Source organism: Rhinolophus sinicus, linkage group LG07, assembly GCF_036562045.2.
Source record: "Rhinolophus sinicus isolate RSC01 linkage group LG07, ASM3656204v1, whole genome shotgun sequence".
Classification (NCBI taxonomy): domain Eukaryota; kingdom Metazoa; phylum Chordata; class Mammalia; order Chiroptera; family Rhinolophidae; genus Rhinolophus; species Rhinolophus sinicus.
The window spans coordinates 10,206,421-10,220,413 of record NC_133757.1 but is presented as its reverse complement, the minus strand read 5'-3'; the positions used below and the strand labels follow the sequence as shown (position 1 = coordinate 10,220,413).

General features: G+C 35.4%; 1 protein-coding gene across 5 annotated transcripts in view; it reads right to left on the bottom strand.

Moving 5' to 3' along the window:
• Positions 1-13,993, bottom strand: part of CACUL1 (CDK2 associated cullin domain 1) — a 227,285-nt gene that overhangs the window by 17,218 nt on the left and 196,074 nt on the right. For 3 of the 5 annotated variants that reach the window (XM_074338983.1, XM_019725260.2, XM_019725261.2), the window contains 3 exons: positions 10,186-10,281; positions 8,141-8,243; positions 2,925-3,014 (listed from right to left, as the gene is read on the bottom strand). In XM_074338983.1, coding sequence (XP_074195084.1) covers positions 2,925-3,014; positions 8,141-8,243; positions 10,186-10,281 — 289 coding nt within the window. The remainder of the gene's footprint in view (positions 1-2,924; positions 3,015-8,140; positions 8,244-10,185; positions 10,282-13,993) is intronic. The other 2 variants (XM_074338980.1, XM_074338982.1) reach the window with 1 other exon arrangement.

Genomic DNA, 13,993 nt, shown 5'->3' with positions numbered 1-13,993 from the left:
TATTCAGGAAAAAAATTAAGGTACAATAAACACAATCTCTTCCCCCTACTCAATGAACACTAACTATAAATAATGCCCATCAGTAGCAGGGGTGTGAAGAAACCAGCATTCTTCCTTGTTGGTGGCCCGAATTTTAGCACTGCTACCCTTTTGGATTCTTTTAATCTGGCCCTTTCAAATGTTTCTCCTCTCGGTAAACATCTTTGTATCAAAACCCGTAAAATGTCAATGCTCTATTTATTCCAGTGAGCTCACCTTAAAAATTGTAATCTTGAGTAAATATAATTTTAAATGTGAAAAAAGAATCACGCTAATGCTGGGTCATTGGTAAGTAAAAAAAATGTAACAGGAGAACAGCTAAGTTAGAGATGGAAAAAAAAAAAGGGGGGGCATCGCAAATGACAGAAGGACCAATCCACTCAGCCCTGTACAAACTCATGGCAAAATGTTCTCAACTGTGTCCCTTCATCCAACTCAACTCAAATATGGCTTAGAAAGAATCTCAATACATTGCTCTGGGGAACCACCGACCAATCAGTCAGAGGTGGCAGGAGTCAAACAGATCTGCCATTTTATGCAACTCCAGGCAGTCATTAAAATAAAGATGAAGAAACAAAGACAAATGTGTGTATTAAACGAAGAAGGGCAGGATGGGATGGCTGCAACTGTTTTGTAAAGACCGAATTAAACACACCTCAAATGATAACAGTCATCAGAATCTCCAAGGACTATGGTCCGAAATCTATAGTTTAAAAAACTTCCTTGGTTGACTCAGAAGCATTCATTATACTAAGATTAGCATGTGCAAACCACTGCAATGAAAGAAACTTTTACATTTAAAATTCAACTTTTAAAATATTTTAACCTTACTCTGTCAGGTGAATAAAACTCCTTTAATAACCCAGGAATACAATGGGTACTGGTAAGACATGTAAAGGTTAAATATGTTTAATAGTATCTCAGAAAAATGCCTAGGGCAAAAAAAGGTTAGTCTGTGATAAAATTCACCTTTTCAAAAGGACAATCCTCAAATACAAAATGCTCACCATAGTATGAATTCTATTACAAGAGCTCAAACCTGGATAAAACAGCTTTTAAATAAACATGTATCTATAAGCATCTCTACTCTTAGGAATTACTTTTATTCTGCAATTTGTTATTTATGATAAAAGCCAGAGCTTTTATCATAAAGTTGCCTACTTAGGAGGCAGAATTTAGAAATTTGTCATACTGCACTTGGATGCCTTCCAAAATAAAAAATAAATTATTCATAATCTAGCACTGGAAGAAAAACGCATGAGCCATTTTCACCACATTTAGTAAAATGAAATTCAAAATTCTGAGAAACCAGAGAAAGAAAAACATCAGTTTATTGGACACATGTAATAAAATTATTTTTGCTACTTTATATAAGTAATTACTTTATACAAATAATTTGTTAAAAAATTATAAATAGAGCAAGAGGCGATCCACATTTAAGTAACATTAAATTTGAATACTACTGTAGAAGTCACTAAATTATTGAAAGTAGCCTGAGCCCCTAGTACCAGTTTTCACTTGGTTTCCATTTTAGCAAGCTAAAGTCTGACATATCTTTAAATTAAGCAAGCAATCAAGCCATCAATTAATTAAAATAACCACTGGACCCAACTGGATAGTAATAACAACAGTTAGCATGCTTATATTATCAGGTACTATGTTAAGCAATTTAGATCATGTTTTATTTCATTTAACCCTCAAATGATAGAAGACATTTCACAAAAAGATAAGTAGTCCCCCCTTACTGAGGGGAGTATGTTCCACTGGATGCCTGAACCGCCAAGGGTAGCAAACCCCACACACACCAGGTTTTTCCCTATACTTACATACAAAGTTTAGTTTATAAATTAGGGACAGTAGGAGATTAACAACAATAACTAATAATAAAACAGAACAATTGTAACAATATACTGTAATAAAAGTGATGTAAATGTAGTCTCTCAAAGTATTGCACTCACCCTTCTTGTGAGGATGTGAGGTGATACAATGCCTACGTGATGAGATGAACTGAGGTACTCAGAGTGGTATGCAATGTAAAACTTATGAATTATTACGAATTATTTGTTTCTGGAATTTTCCATTTAATATTTTCATAGCATGGTTGACCGCAGGTAAACTGTGGAAAGTGAAACTGCAGATAAGGGGGACTACTATACTATCAATATAGCAGCCCTGTGTTTCTAGATTGTAGAACAATGTTCTACCCTGAGAACTTCTACAATCTCTCTCCCGTGGATCTTTTTAAATTGGCTAGATGACCATATGACAAGTCTGAGGTTCTGGATTAGAAACAGGAAGCTATACACAAAAGCATCTGGGGATTCCTTTAAATTCACAATGACTTTATTCTAAGATAGCTACATTAAGATAATTTACAAACTATGCCTTTGAATACAGTGATCTTTGACTTTTAGTTCTGCTATTCTATCACCTTTCTTCAAAATATTCTTAGGAAATGACTATAACTTTACCAACATTTCTAGATTCCTTGCAAGTTACATACTAGGCCTAAGAAGACGAAGTTGTGAATATAGATGCTTGTGCATCTTTGTAGTGTGGGGCAGAGGTGAAGGAAAAACTCCATAACAAAAAGGACAAAGATTAATGCCAGGTTTGAGATTCAATTTTATCGAAAGTGTCTCCTACAAATTATTTCTTATATTTCCCAAACAAGTTGGTTTTCACTAGTATAGAGAGAACTCCAAGTGAGTCCTGAGTTTACATTTCACAATAATGAGTTATCTACTCAATTTTCTTGCCATCACAAATCTAAATACCATATAGGCCTCAGAAAACATATAGAGAAACACTGTCCTCTTGAACAAGGCTGGAACTACCATAAACAAATAGAGTCCAACCCCAAAAGAAATGATGTATAAGTTTACCTGGTCTGAGAGTGTACAGGCCTTTCACAATATTTGCCATAGTTGAAGGTGTGACCTGAAATGGTGTTGACTGGGCTTCTAAAAGTAAAGCTGAAATAAGAAAACATGGGATATAAAAATGATGTAACACTTACTGTCTGTCCAGGTTTCTCTTTCTATTACTATTTTTCCCAAATACGGAAGAGTAAACAAGTTCAAGAAAAGAACAGCCTAAGAGGACAAAACCGAGCGTTTACACACTAAAGATTTTTTTTTTTTTTTCAATCCAATGCAGTAGAGCTCAATCTAACAAGTAAATATGTGCAGGTCTGCTGAAATACTGGTGGAAATGATTCAATTCATGGAGTTTCTGAAAACAAGTAAAGCTTTCTAAAAGCAACAGCATTCACGGTACTTAGCGAGTGAGCTGAAAATGCTTCCATTAAGTTCAGGATTCACATGTGGGGAATAAAATGTTCTCTAATTCTCTCAATTTCTCTTTCCCTCAAATCACCATATTTGAGGCTGTTGGAATTTTTCTGAAAGGCACGCTATTAGTAATTTTAGTAACTGCAATCAGAGTCAGAAACTGACTTTCCCAAATGCTGTAACTGTACGTACTTTTCTTCTTACTAAAGGTAAAAGTAAGAAAAAACCATGCTGGCTCATCCTTCTCTCTTTCATGACTGGTAACCATGGGACCCTGACTGACCGAACGTGACAACAGAGTCAGATTTGTTTTAGGTTATCTGCCACACAAAAATTTTATCAGAACATTTTTAAATGGATAGGAATAACTCCTCTTGAAATGAAAGCATCATTAACAGATACAAATTCCATTATTTAGTGGTTACTATACATACTACTGACTTAAAACAGTTCATTTTGAATTTATCTCTCAAATTCCTGCATTTTACTAACCAAAAAAACCTCCCATAAAACTTGGCATCATTTTACTCTGTGCCAGTTTTTTTGTAAAATTATATAAGCTACTTTCTTCTTTCTATGCCTTTTAATAAATGGAAACGCATTCTCACTTGACCAACAATGATTTTATAGCTTCAAACACACAACGTAAGTTACATCTGGATTTACATGAGGGCCACAGACGCGTTGTTCTGAGCTTATGCTTCTGATTCTATCATCAGTAGTTATAATTTTGAATGTCACTGATAAATTTTAAGAGGACAAATGTTAAGCATTGCAGAAAATGTTCTAAAATACAATGTTTAAAAATTAAAATTCCCAATTTTAGGTTCTCGAAGAGTCTCTTCTACTCAAGGTTCCCCCAAACCCCGGCTCTATTAACCCATCTTCCTACTTTTTACCCAATAGCTTTGGCCTGCAGTAAGCCTTGTTCCCAGTCAGTAACTTCATGTGCAATCACACGTTCATTATGTGGTCAAATATTTACTTTTGCAAACAATCCTTACATAACTATAATCACTTATATCAAATTTGATAGCTATGAAGCAATGATGAATTCACAGATTAAATTATACATAAAATATATATAAATTAATTTGGGATGAATTCATTGAAAATAATTACATTCAGTAACAAAAGATTATGAGGGTTGAGAAGGTATAACATTTCACTAAAATCCTCTCCATTTAAACTCTCTTTAGGAAAACAATGTTTTAAAAGATGTTCTAGTTGATCTCCCCTTTTAAGGAAAAAGAAAAAGGGGGATTTGGGGAAGCAGTAACTTGAGAGCAGAAAGAAAGTGTTTATTGAGTATTTTACAGGAGCTGAGTATTTTACATAAATTTAATCTCATCTTTAATTTAGGATTTACTTTCTCACAAGCTTAATTCTCATCTATTTTTTTTTTTTTACAGATAAGGAAACTGAGATTAAAAACAAAACAAAATAAAACAACACTAATAATTCCCACCAAGTCCCAGAGCTAGCAGTTACAGAATAGGTCCTAGAACTTGTGTTTCACTCTAAATTCTGTATAATTTCTAGTTACCATGCCACCACTGAAATGCTGATCTTATACATGAACTAATACTAACAGTGTTACCCTTAGCAAGTTTTCTTCCAAAAAGTATATAATTAATTATATAATTAAAAAACAAAGACCTTCCCACAATCCCACTGATTGCTGATTATCAGAAAGTAAATAGTTTTGAAACTAAAATAGGACCTTAGAGAACTTCTCCTGCTAATCCTTCTTTACAGACTATGATATTAAAGTCTAGAGAGGTTAAGTGCCCTCCTGAAAGTCACACAGCTTTTTAATAGCTGAACCAAGCTCCTCAGGTCTTTCCATTATTCCTCAGAGCAGCAAGCTTGCCCATGAGCTTCTCTCCTTTATTTATTTGAAAAGTAATTCTTAAAAACAAAATTAAAACTAAAACTACTCTTGACTTAAAAAAAAAAAAAAAAGCAAATTACAAAGGTCTGAACTAAAATAAAAAGCAGAACCTAAGAATTACTGAAATGTAGTATTTAAAACACTCTATGCAACCTGAACTATAAATCTTCCACTGTAACTCAACATGTTTTCTCAGGAAACTTCTACCATTAACTGATCGACCCATTTTGTCACATTTGCTCAGAATAATCAATACAATACTACATAGGTACCCTTGATTAATGTATATCTTAGTATTTCTACTGCTTTCAAAGTTTAATGCAAATAAAAATTGTTTTCAAAGGAGATTTTATTGCCAGCCAAAAGCAGAAACCATTTTCTTTTATAAGCATATGCATATGAAAATGATTACACCATGGAGGGATGATAGAAAACTACCTTTATCTGCAGTGAGAAGTCACTGTCTTCATTCATGAAATAACTGCTAATACGGGGCATTCAGATACTAATTATTTGTTAGCAGAACAGTTCATTTTGCCCTGCTGTGCTGGTTTTAAGACATGGCCCCCACATTTTTCTGGCATGCCTCCCATCGAGAGATGTGTCCATGACCACTCCCCTGGAATCTGGGCTCCGTAACTGCCTGCCCAAGAGAATACAGCAAAAGTGACACTGTGCCAGTTTCCAGGCCCAAGACTTAAGAAACTGGCAGTTTCCATTTCCTGTATCTGGGGACACTCACTCTTGGAGGAAACACAAGAGAAGAACCAAAAGCCAGTACCATATGCCAGTCATGGAAATCAGCTGTCTTGAAAGTCCCTAACCCCTGATGGAGTCACATCAACCAATGCTGGTAAAGCAGAAATAAACTGCCCCCCAAGCCCTGTCCAAACTGTAGATCTGTGAGCAAAATAAAAGACAGTGACTATGTTTAGCCACTACCCTTTGGGGTATTTGTTACACAGCAATAATAAGTGAAACACTAGCATTTCCAAATGTATCTGAAGCCATCAGAAGGAAATTACTGATCAGATTTTAGAGAATTATAGAAATTGAATGTAGTTATGTGTTTTGGTGGAGTGAAGGGGTGAGTATAGGAAAATGTGTAACTAAAGACAAGAAATCAATCCCTAACAGCTATGTTTTTCTGGCTTAAAATAATTTTAGCCTGTCTGTAACTCGGTTTCCCCATCTGAAAGTGGAGGTAATAACTGTCCCTACCTTAGAGTTGTAAGAAATGAATAAGTTAATATTTGTGAAGGATCTAGAACAGGTCCTACCACATAGTAAGGGGTGTGTGTGTGTGTTAGAAAATCTTTGTGATGATCCCCCACATAACACGATTAAACACTTACAGAGTCCCTTGCTATTCCACGGCCCTAACCAAGGAGACCAGTGGTCACTTTTTGCACCCCTTACTCTAAGCACAATGCCTGGTACTTGCTCAATAAATATCTGATAAAAACCTCAGTTTTACCCAATTTAGAACAATTTAAGGGCCTTTTCAGTTTACTTGGAAACTACCTTTAAGTGTAATTTTTATCGAAAATCAAATTATATAATAAAAAGGAAAAAATAATCTATTTATGTTTTCTCTCACTAGATCTAGCCTGCTATATTCTCTTTGAATATTCTCATGCACATACCCGATGAAATTGATTTCCAAATTACTGACAAATATAAAAACATATTTACATAGTAAATAAGCTTTTCTACCAAGTGGTAACATTGCTCTAAAGAATTTTAATTGGAAAGACTCAAAAATGCTGTGCTTTATTTTACAATGGAAACAAAGACAATGTCAACATCAGAGATAATACATTAGTGGTTATAATTAATAGCTAGACTATCTCACGAGATAATGTTTAAAGATATTTGTAAACAGTTGGCCAGCCTTAAAAAAAAAATGTCATACTCCCAAGATTCTAGCTCTCTATTTTGATTCTGGAATCTCGTGGGAACATAATAAAACATATATTATCTTCATCAACAATATTAATGGAAAACCAAATAAGCTGGCCCAATATTTAACAATTCCTTCCCTTAATTTACACTCAAAAAAACAGAAGAAATTTGTAGTCAGGTTTACAACCACTCTCTTGTAAATTCTGATAAAAGTTCACTGTACGACTGTTAAGAAAGCAAAATCTACACACCGCAAATCCAAAATGTGCCAAATTTCTAAAAACTGACTCGATGATATACTGCATAAAATATGAGCTTTTAAAGAATGCTGACACATTAGGCCGTGGGGACTTCCTAACCCTCACTCGGAGAGTATATTGTTTTAGTAAAGGAAGGATAAGTTGCCACCTACTGTGTGGGGGCAGGGGGCCCAGGAATAGGGGGAGAGGAAAAACTAACTTAACCTGGCACCTTGATCTGCTTACTTAGTAATAACCTACATAGCCATGGTAAACATTTTACAAATCCCAATTCACAGAAAACACAGGATCAGAGGCCTAAGACACAGTGTGACAGAGCCAGACAGAGAATGGTTTTTGTACTAAAGAGTGAAAATCAGAGAGGATTCTGTGCTACCATTTCAGATATAATACTGTGCTCCTTCTACAGTTACCAGTAACAAAGTCAGGGGTAAACCCCTTAATAATATTTCCCCCATTGTCAGAAGGCCGGGGTGGGGGTGCCGGGGACAGGAGGGGAAGAGTAAGTATCGGGCTAGATACGCAGGCACAGTCCAGTGACGTGGCTAAGCAGCTCCCAGCTCACTGCGTGACCTTCAAGTCATATTTTTAATTCCTCATGTCTCTCTTTATAGAACCGGGCTTCCACACTTCCTGCTGTATAAGATGGAAGATGTCAACATTGGGGTTTATGTGCCAATGCTTTCTGATCATAAAAATATGTGTGTCATTGCTAGTGTTAGTTCAGCCCTATGAGTTGAATTACTTACGCATTAGGCTGTAAATGTGCTTTTCTGCAACATGTTCCGTAAACAGCTTTATAAGGTCATCTTTTAAGTCTCTGTTAAGCTTGGTTTCGATGTAAAACTTATTCTGAAAAGAAAAAAATTATGTTTCATTGCACCAATTAGGGGGAAATGATTAGTCTTATGAACTGAAACACTAAAAAATATTTTAGGAAACAACGCATAAAGGCATCAGTTAAACATAAAAACCCAACATCAAACAACAAAAGAAAGCCCTGCCCTATTTCTGTGTCTTTCCAGCATGGGCTTGTATGACAGGAAGTTATTATGCCCTTTAAAAATACCACATCATCACCTAAAGGCAACACCGGGAATCACCAATGCAAGGTCCCTCATGTATCACCAATCTAAGCTGAAAGCTGGTAGGGGACACGCACAGCGTGGCTCCCTGACACACGTTCATCTCAGTGCTTAGTCTTAACCACTCAGCTTATGGCAGGCACTCCCTAGGGATGGTCTTTGGTTCAAGGCAGACCCACGACCCGAGGTAGCCCAATTAGAATGAGAGAAACCTAGGCTTGAGTGAGAAGTATTTTACAGTCATCTTACAACCATGAGGAGAACAAAATGAAACAGATGTAAAGCAAAGAGACAAAAAAGAACCTGAGTCTTTGGTGACACTGTTGAACCACAGATTCAAACAACCCTGGAAACTGCCTCACTGGAATTTTATTACAAGAGATCATTCTTTCTCTTATTTATTCAAATCACTTTGAATCAGGTTTTCTGTTTCTTGCAGCCAAAAGCATCCTGATTAGAATGACTGGCAAGTCAAAAAAGATTGGATTTGTTCATGTTTAAATGTTTACTCAATGGATAGGAACGGAACATACAAAGAGAAATGCTAACAAGTTGCTGTCTCTTAATTTTTAATACAGTTTTGTTCTCTTTAAAAAATTATGAAAATATCATGCACCTGATTAAAAAAATAAAACCAGGCAGAAGGGTATGCAATAAAAACAACTGCCCCACAGCAGATCCGCTGTCCATTCCTAAAGGTCCCATCCCACACTGGGAAAACTTTCATAAATTCTTTCTAAAATGTTGCTTGCACATATGGATATGCTTTTTTTCCCTAATAAAGAAGAAAACACTTGCTAACAAAGAAATATTACACATGGCTTTGCATCTTGCTTTTTCACCTAATGTTATATCGTGGAAAGCTTTTTCTCTAAAATAACAGAGACGTCATTATTTTTAACTGTGTGTTTTCCTACTCTTAGTACCTTCCATAAATTACTTAAATAATAGTCCCCTGCTGATCACAGAACTGTCTCCCAGTGTTCTGTTTTTTTCCTGTTGTTGTTTTGTTTTTGTTTTTTTCAGTTTATCTTACGGAGAATAAATTATTTTGAAAATTGGTATTCCACATACAGCAATCTCTATGCTACAGAATATGATAGGATCAACCGAAACACCCCATTCTCTAATCTAATAAACAGGAACTGGGATAATGATTTCTAAGGGCCCCTCTGTTCAACAGGAACGCTAACATTAAGATTCTACACCTTTATATATTTAAAAGGAGGAGGGGCTAAACAAAGTCAACACACTACAAATTATACTCAAGGCCCAATTCTCCAAATGAAAGAGATCACCAGAATGGAAGCAAATTTATTGTTCTATTTTTTATGGAATGACGTATTTGGCATTTATCATACATCATGTTTTTAGATATATGTCTTAACTCTCTATTTTCTGAGGATAAGAAGTCTTTCTTATACATGTTTATTTTCCAAGCACAGTAACTTCCATATGGCAGAAATAAAATAAATGCCGAGTGGTTGCTGATATTAATGCCTAACTGTCCATTCAGCAATGTTATTTATGGAATTTTAAATCAGGAAAGGGGTGAGTAATTCTTCTATGGCAACACTATCAAACATTATGAAAATAGATTAATTTCCATTTCTAACATAATATAGAGTAAAAGGAAAACCAAACAAGCTTCACTCTTCGCTTAGACCAAGAGGCAAGGTGTTTAGAAGGGGGAAAGAGCTCTGACTTACCATATATATGAAAAGAGGCACGATACTCTGCAGCGCTCCCATATACTGCCCAAGAGCCACATTAAACCTTTCAATGTAGACGTCTGGAGGGCTGGCCTGTGCGAAAGAATGTGTGGTCATTCTGGGAAGCCAGGTATAAAGACTCCACCACCATCTAAAATGCAAATAGACTGAGAAGGCTGAGCCTCAATCCATATCAAAATTCCAATCAAAAAAGGAGGCGGCTTATAGCCGGAAATTTAGTTGAGACTATAATCTTGTTTCAAAATCTGCTATGTAAAACTGAAATTTGGTTTAGCTGTCTTCAAAAACTGTGTAACCTTACCACGTTAATTAAAAGGCTTGTTCTGTTAATGAGCAAAACGGCACATTCACCATTAAGATAAATGATATGATTTTTAAAATTATCACTGAATTATACAGACATTTCCTATAGGACCCAAACTATATTTGGGCCTGGAATAGGATAAAAAAGAAATTCAAGGAAGTGGTACAGGCTTAATATACTATTAGAACGGCTACTGAATGTTTATAATTACCTGAGGCACAGTAGTAGTCTGTCTGAGTTCTAGACTAACTTGGTTGTAAACCCCTTCGTAGCTAACCAACTATAAACATTATTGGCTAGAAAGCAAAGACTCAAATGGTCCATATACATCAGCAGCTCTAGAGAGCAGTAAAATAAATATGATACACGCCTGGCATTTAACTCCTTGTTAGAAAATAGCAAGTCACAAAGCCATAAAAGAGCACACTTCCAATTTTACTGCATGTTGTGAACTGAATGTATATGTGCCCCAAATTCACAGATTGAAGCCTTAACCAGTGCAGCAGTATTTGGAATAAGGAATTAAAGCTAATGAGGTCGTAAGAATGGAGCCCTGATACTACGGGATAAGTGTCCTTATGAGAAGAGCCGCCGTAGAGCTCACTGGCTCTCTCTGCACCCTCAAGTAGAGGAAGGGCCATGTGAACACACAGCAGGAGGGGGGCCATCAACAAGCCAGGAAGAGAACTCTCATTGGGAACCAAATCAGCGGGCACCTGTTTCTTGGACTTCCCAGCTCTAGAACAGTGAGAATTAAGCTTCTGTTGTTTAAATCACCCAAGTCTGTGGCATTTTGTTATGGCAGCCCAAGCAGACTAAGATACTGTGTTTGACAAAAGTGAATCCATGTAGTATTTCATTTTATTCTCTAAAGCTAAATTACTTAGGTACCATTTCAATACCGAAGAAACACAAACAGGCGAGTGTTAGAAAATTACAGATCCAGGTCTTCCAGCTAAAAATTCCTTCCTGGGCCAGGAGTTCAGGGGAGCGGGGTGGAGAGAGGGGGACAGAGCACAAAGCATCATGCACACAAAACTGATTCTACACAAGGTCTCAGCTGTGGCAGCCTCATAACTGGACAACCATATTATGTACAGAAAGCCGTACTTTTAAAGAAGAATACAAAGAAATCTCACTTTGAAAGATACCTAAATATTAAATTTAAACATGTGAAATTATAAAACCATTTCAGCTAAGCTGTTTTAGAAATGTCCAAGTATTCCAATATTATTTTAAAATAAAGTTTAATTCATTATTTTTTTCAGTTCTACTTAAACAAGCTTGGTGTATGTATAATGCACTCTCCTTACTTCCAATTCGTCTTCCATTGAGTACTTACAAGTTTGGTGCACACTAAGTGCTTTTTTAACATTTTTTCTCCTTAGTCCTCCTAACTGCCTGCAAATTAAATGTCATTTCCATTTTACATATAAAGCAACTGGGGCTCGGAACCATTTAGTCACTTACTATGGTCCCATCACTAATAAGCCCAAGAGCTTAGTCTCATTCCTTGGTCTATCTGATTCCTTCCATCTACTTACATTCCTTCTTTAGCATCTTAAAACCTTTAGAAAAAAGTTCACATGTCCACTTTAGAGTACACTGTTTACCTCTCTGCTTTCATATCCTGCTTCTCATATGTGGCCCAGCACCAAGCAGCCTCAATGTGATGCTTCTGGCCTCCTTACCTGTATTTTCTACCTGAACGCTTTTATCATCACCTCTACCCACCTCACGCGGGCTAACTTCTATTCATCCTTCCTATTTGTGTCACTTCCTCTAAAATATGTGATATATACAGCCCTTCAACTGGGGCACCATTGCACTGATTCACTTCTCCCACTGGGTGGTCTCTGTCACTAAACTTCAAGCCTCTAGACAGCAAGATCTGTCTCTTGGTTTCATATCACCAGTGCTGACCACAGAGCCTGGAACATAGTAGGTATACACACATAAAAGTGTTTCTTGCAAAGAGAGAGTGTTACTTAAATCTAAATCTAATCTAGCCTTGTCTAAATCTAAATTATTTTACTGTTTAACAAGGTTATATGACATTAGGCAATTCAATTCATTTAGTCCCCTGAATTTCAATTTCCATACACATAAAATAGCAAAAATACTAATTGTGCTATTTCTAAGACGTGCTTAGAATCAAAGAAAATAATGTGTAAGTGCTTTGAAAAATGTCAAATATTATATACATTCATATGTAACAAGTAAACTTTCTGAATTAACTACCCGTTTACCTAATACTTCATAAAAAACCATTAACATTATTAAAGTTCTTCCTTATTAACTAAAGAAATTGGGGAAAATGATTCAACATTATGGACAAACTTTTAACTATAACTAATCAACAAACACACGTAATCTTTCTCTAAAGTGCTTCAAAGAACTCTGGAAATGATATTTCAGTATTCAAAGAAATAAATTTTAGAAGTATTATATGAAAAAAAATCTGAAGCTTTTGCATTAAAATAATTTTCCCTTTTCATAAAAGGATACTTTATCCAAAAGTTAAAAGTATGGAGACTGATCAAAAGCCACACTTAATAGCAGACAGAATAAATAAAATTGAATTCTTTCTTCTTTTCAAGAATTCCCAAAGCCTCAAAGGTTATGAGTAATAAAAAGTACTTTTTATACTGAATCAAATGTCAGAACATTTACTTAGCTTTTTACTTCCACATTTCATGCAGCACTTATTCAAAACCTTTTAAATGACAGGACTATAAACTGTAACAGTCTTCTAAAATAAATCCAATCTCTCTACTAAGAACCTAGGAAAAAAACTACTATTAAAAAAACTAATCAAATTGTTCCTCCTTAAAACTCAAGTTCACTATACTTTGGGTCCCACTGGGGAACTTGCTACCTATTTGATTTACATTATTTCAACATGAGTGTATTTGACTTACCCAGAAAATTAAATTTTTTACCCCTAACACAAGCAAGCTTCATTTTCTTCTCAAACAAGAAAAAGCTGCCAGAAAAATAACCATTACAACAAATGTGCTCCAACTTTTCATAACAGACCTAGATTCCCTGAAATTTATAACATAGCTTATAGGAAGAATGTTTCAATTTCTTCTTCTTTTTCTTGTTTTTAAATGAATAATGTATTCATCCGGTTTAAAATTCAAATGAGTTCAAAAAGGTTTAAACAATTTACCTTTCATTCCTTCCTTGCTGAACTAACCAACACTTAATTCCTTTATGTCCTCCCAGAAGAATTTATGTATGTATATACAAAACAGTAAGTATCCCATTTATACCTTTGCACACAAATGCTAATGTATAATCACAATGATGTACGATTTTTCTAAAAACCTATCTCGGAGACTGTTTTATTCTAGTGGTTCTCACACGTTTTGGTCTCAGAAACCCTTTACACTCTTAAAAATAATTGAAGATTCCAAAATTTTTTGTTTATAATGTGGGTTATATCTACCAATATTTACCGTATTAAAAATTAAA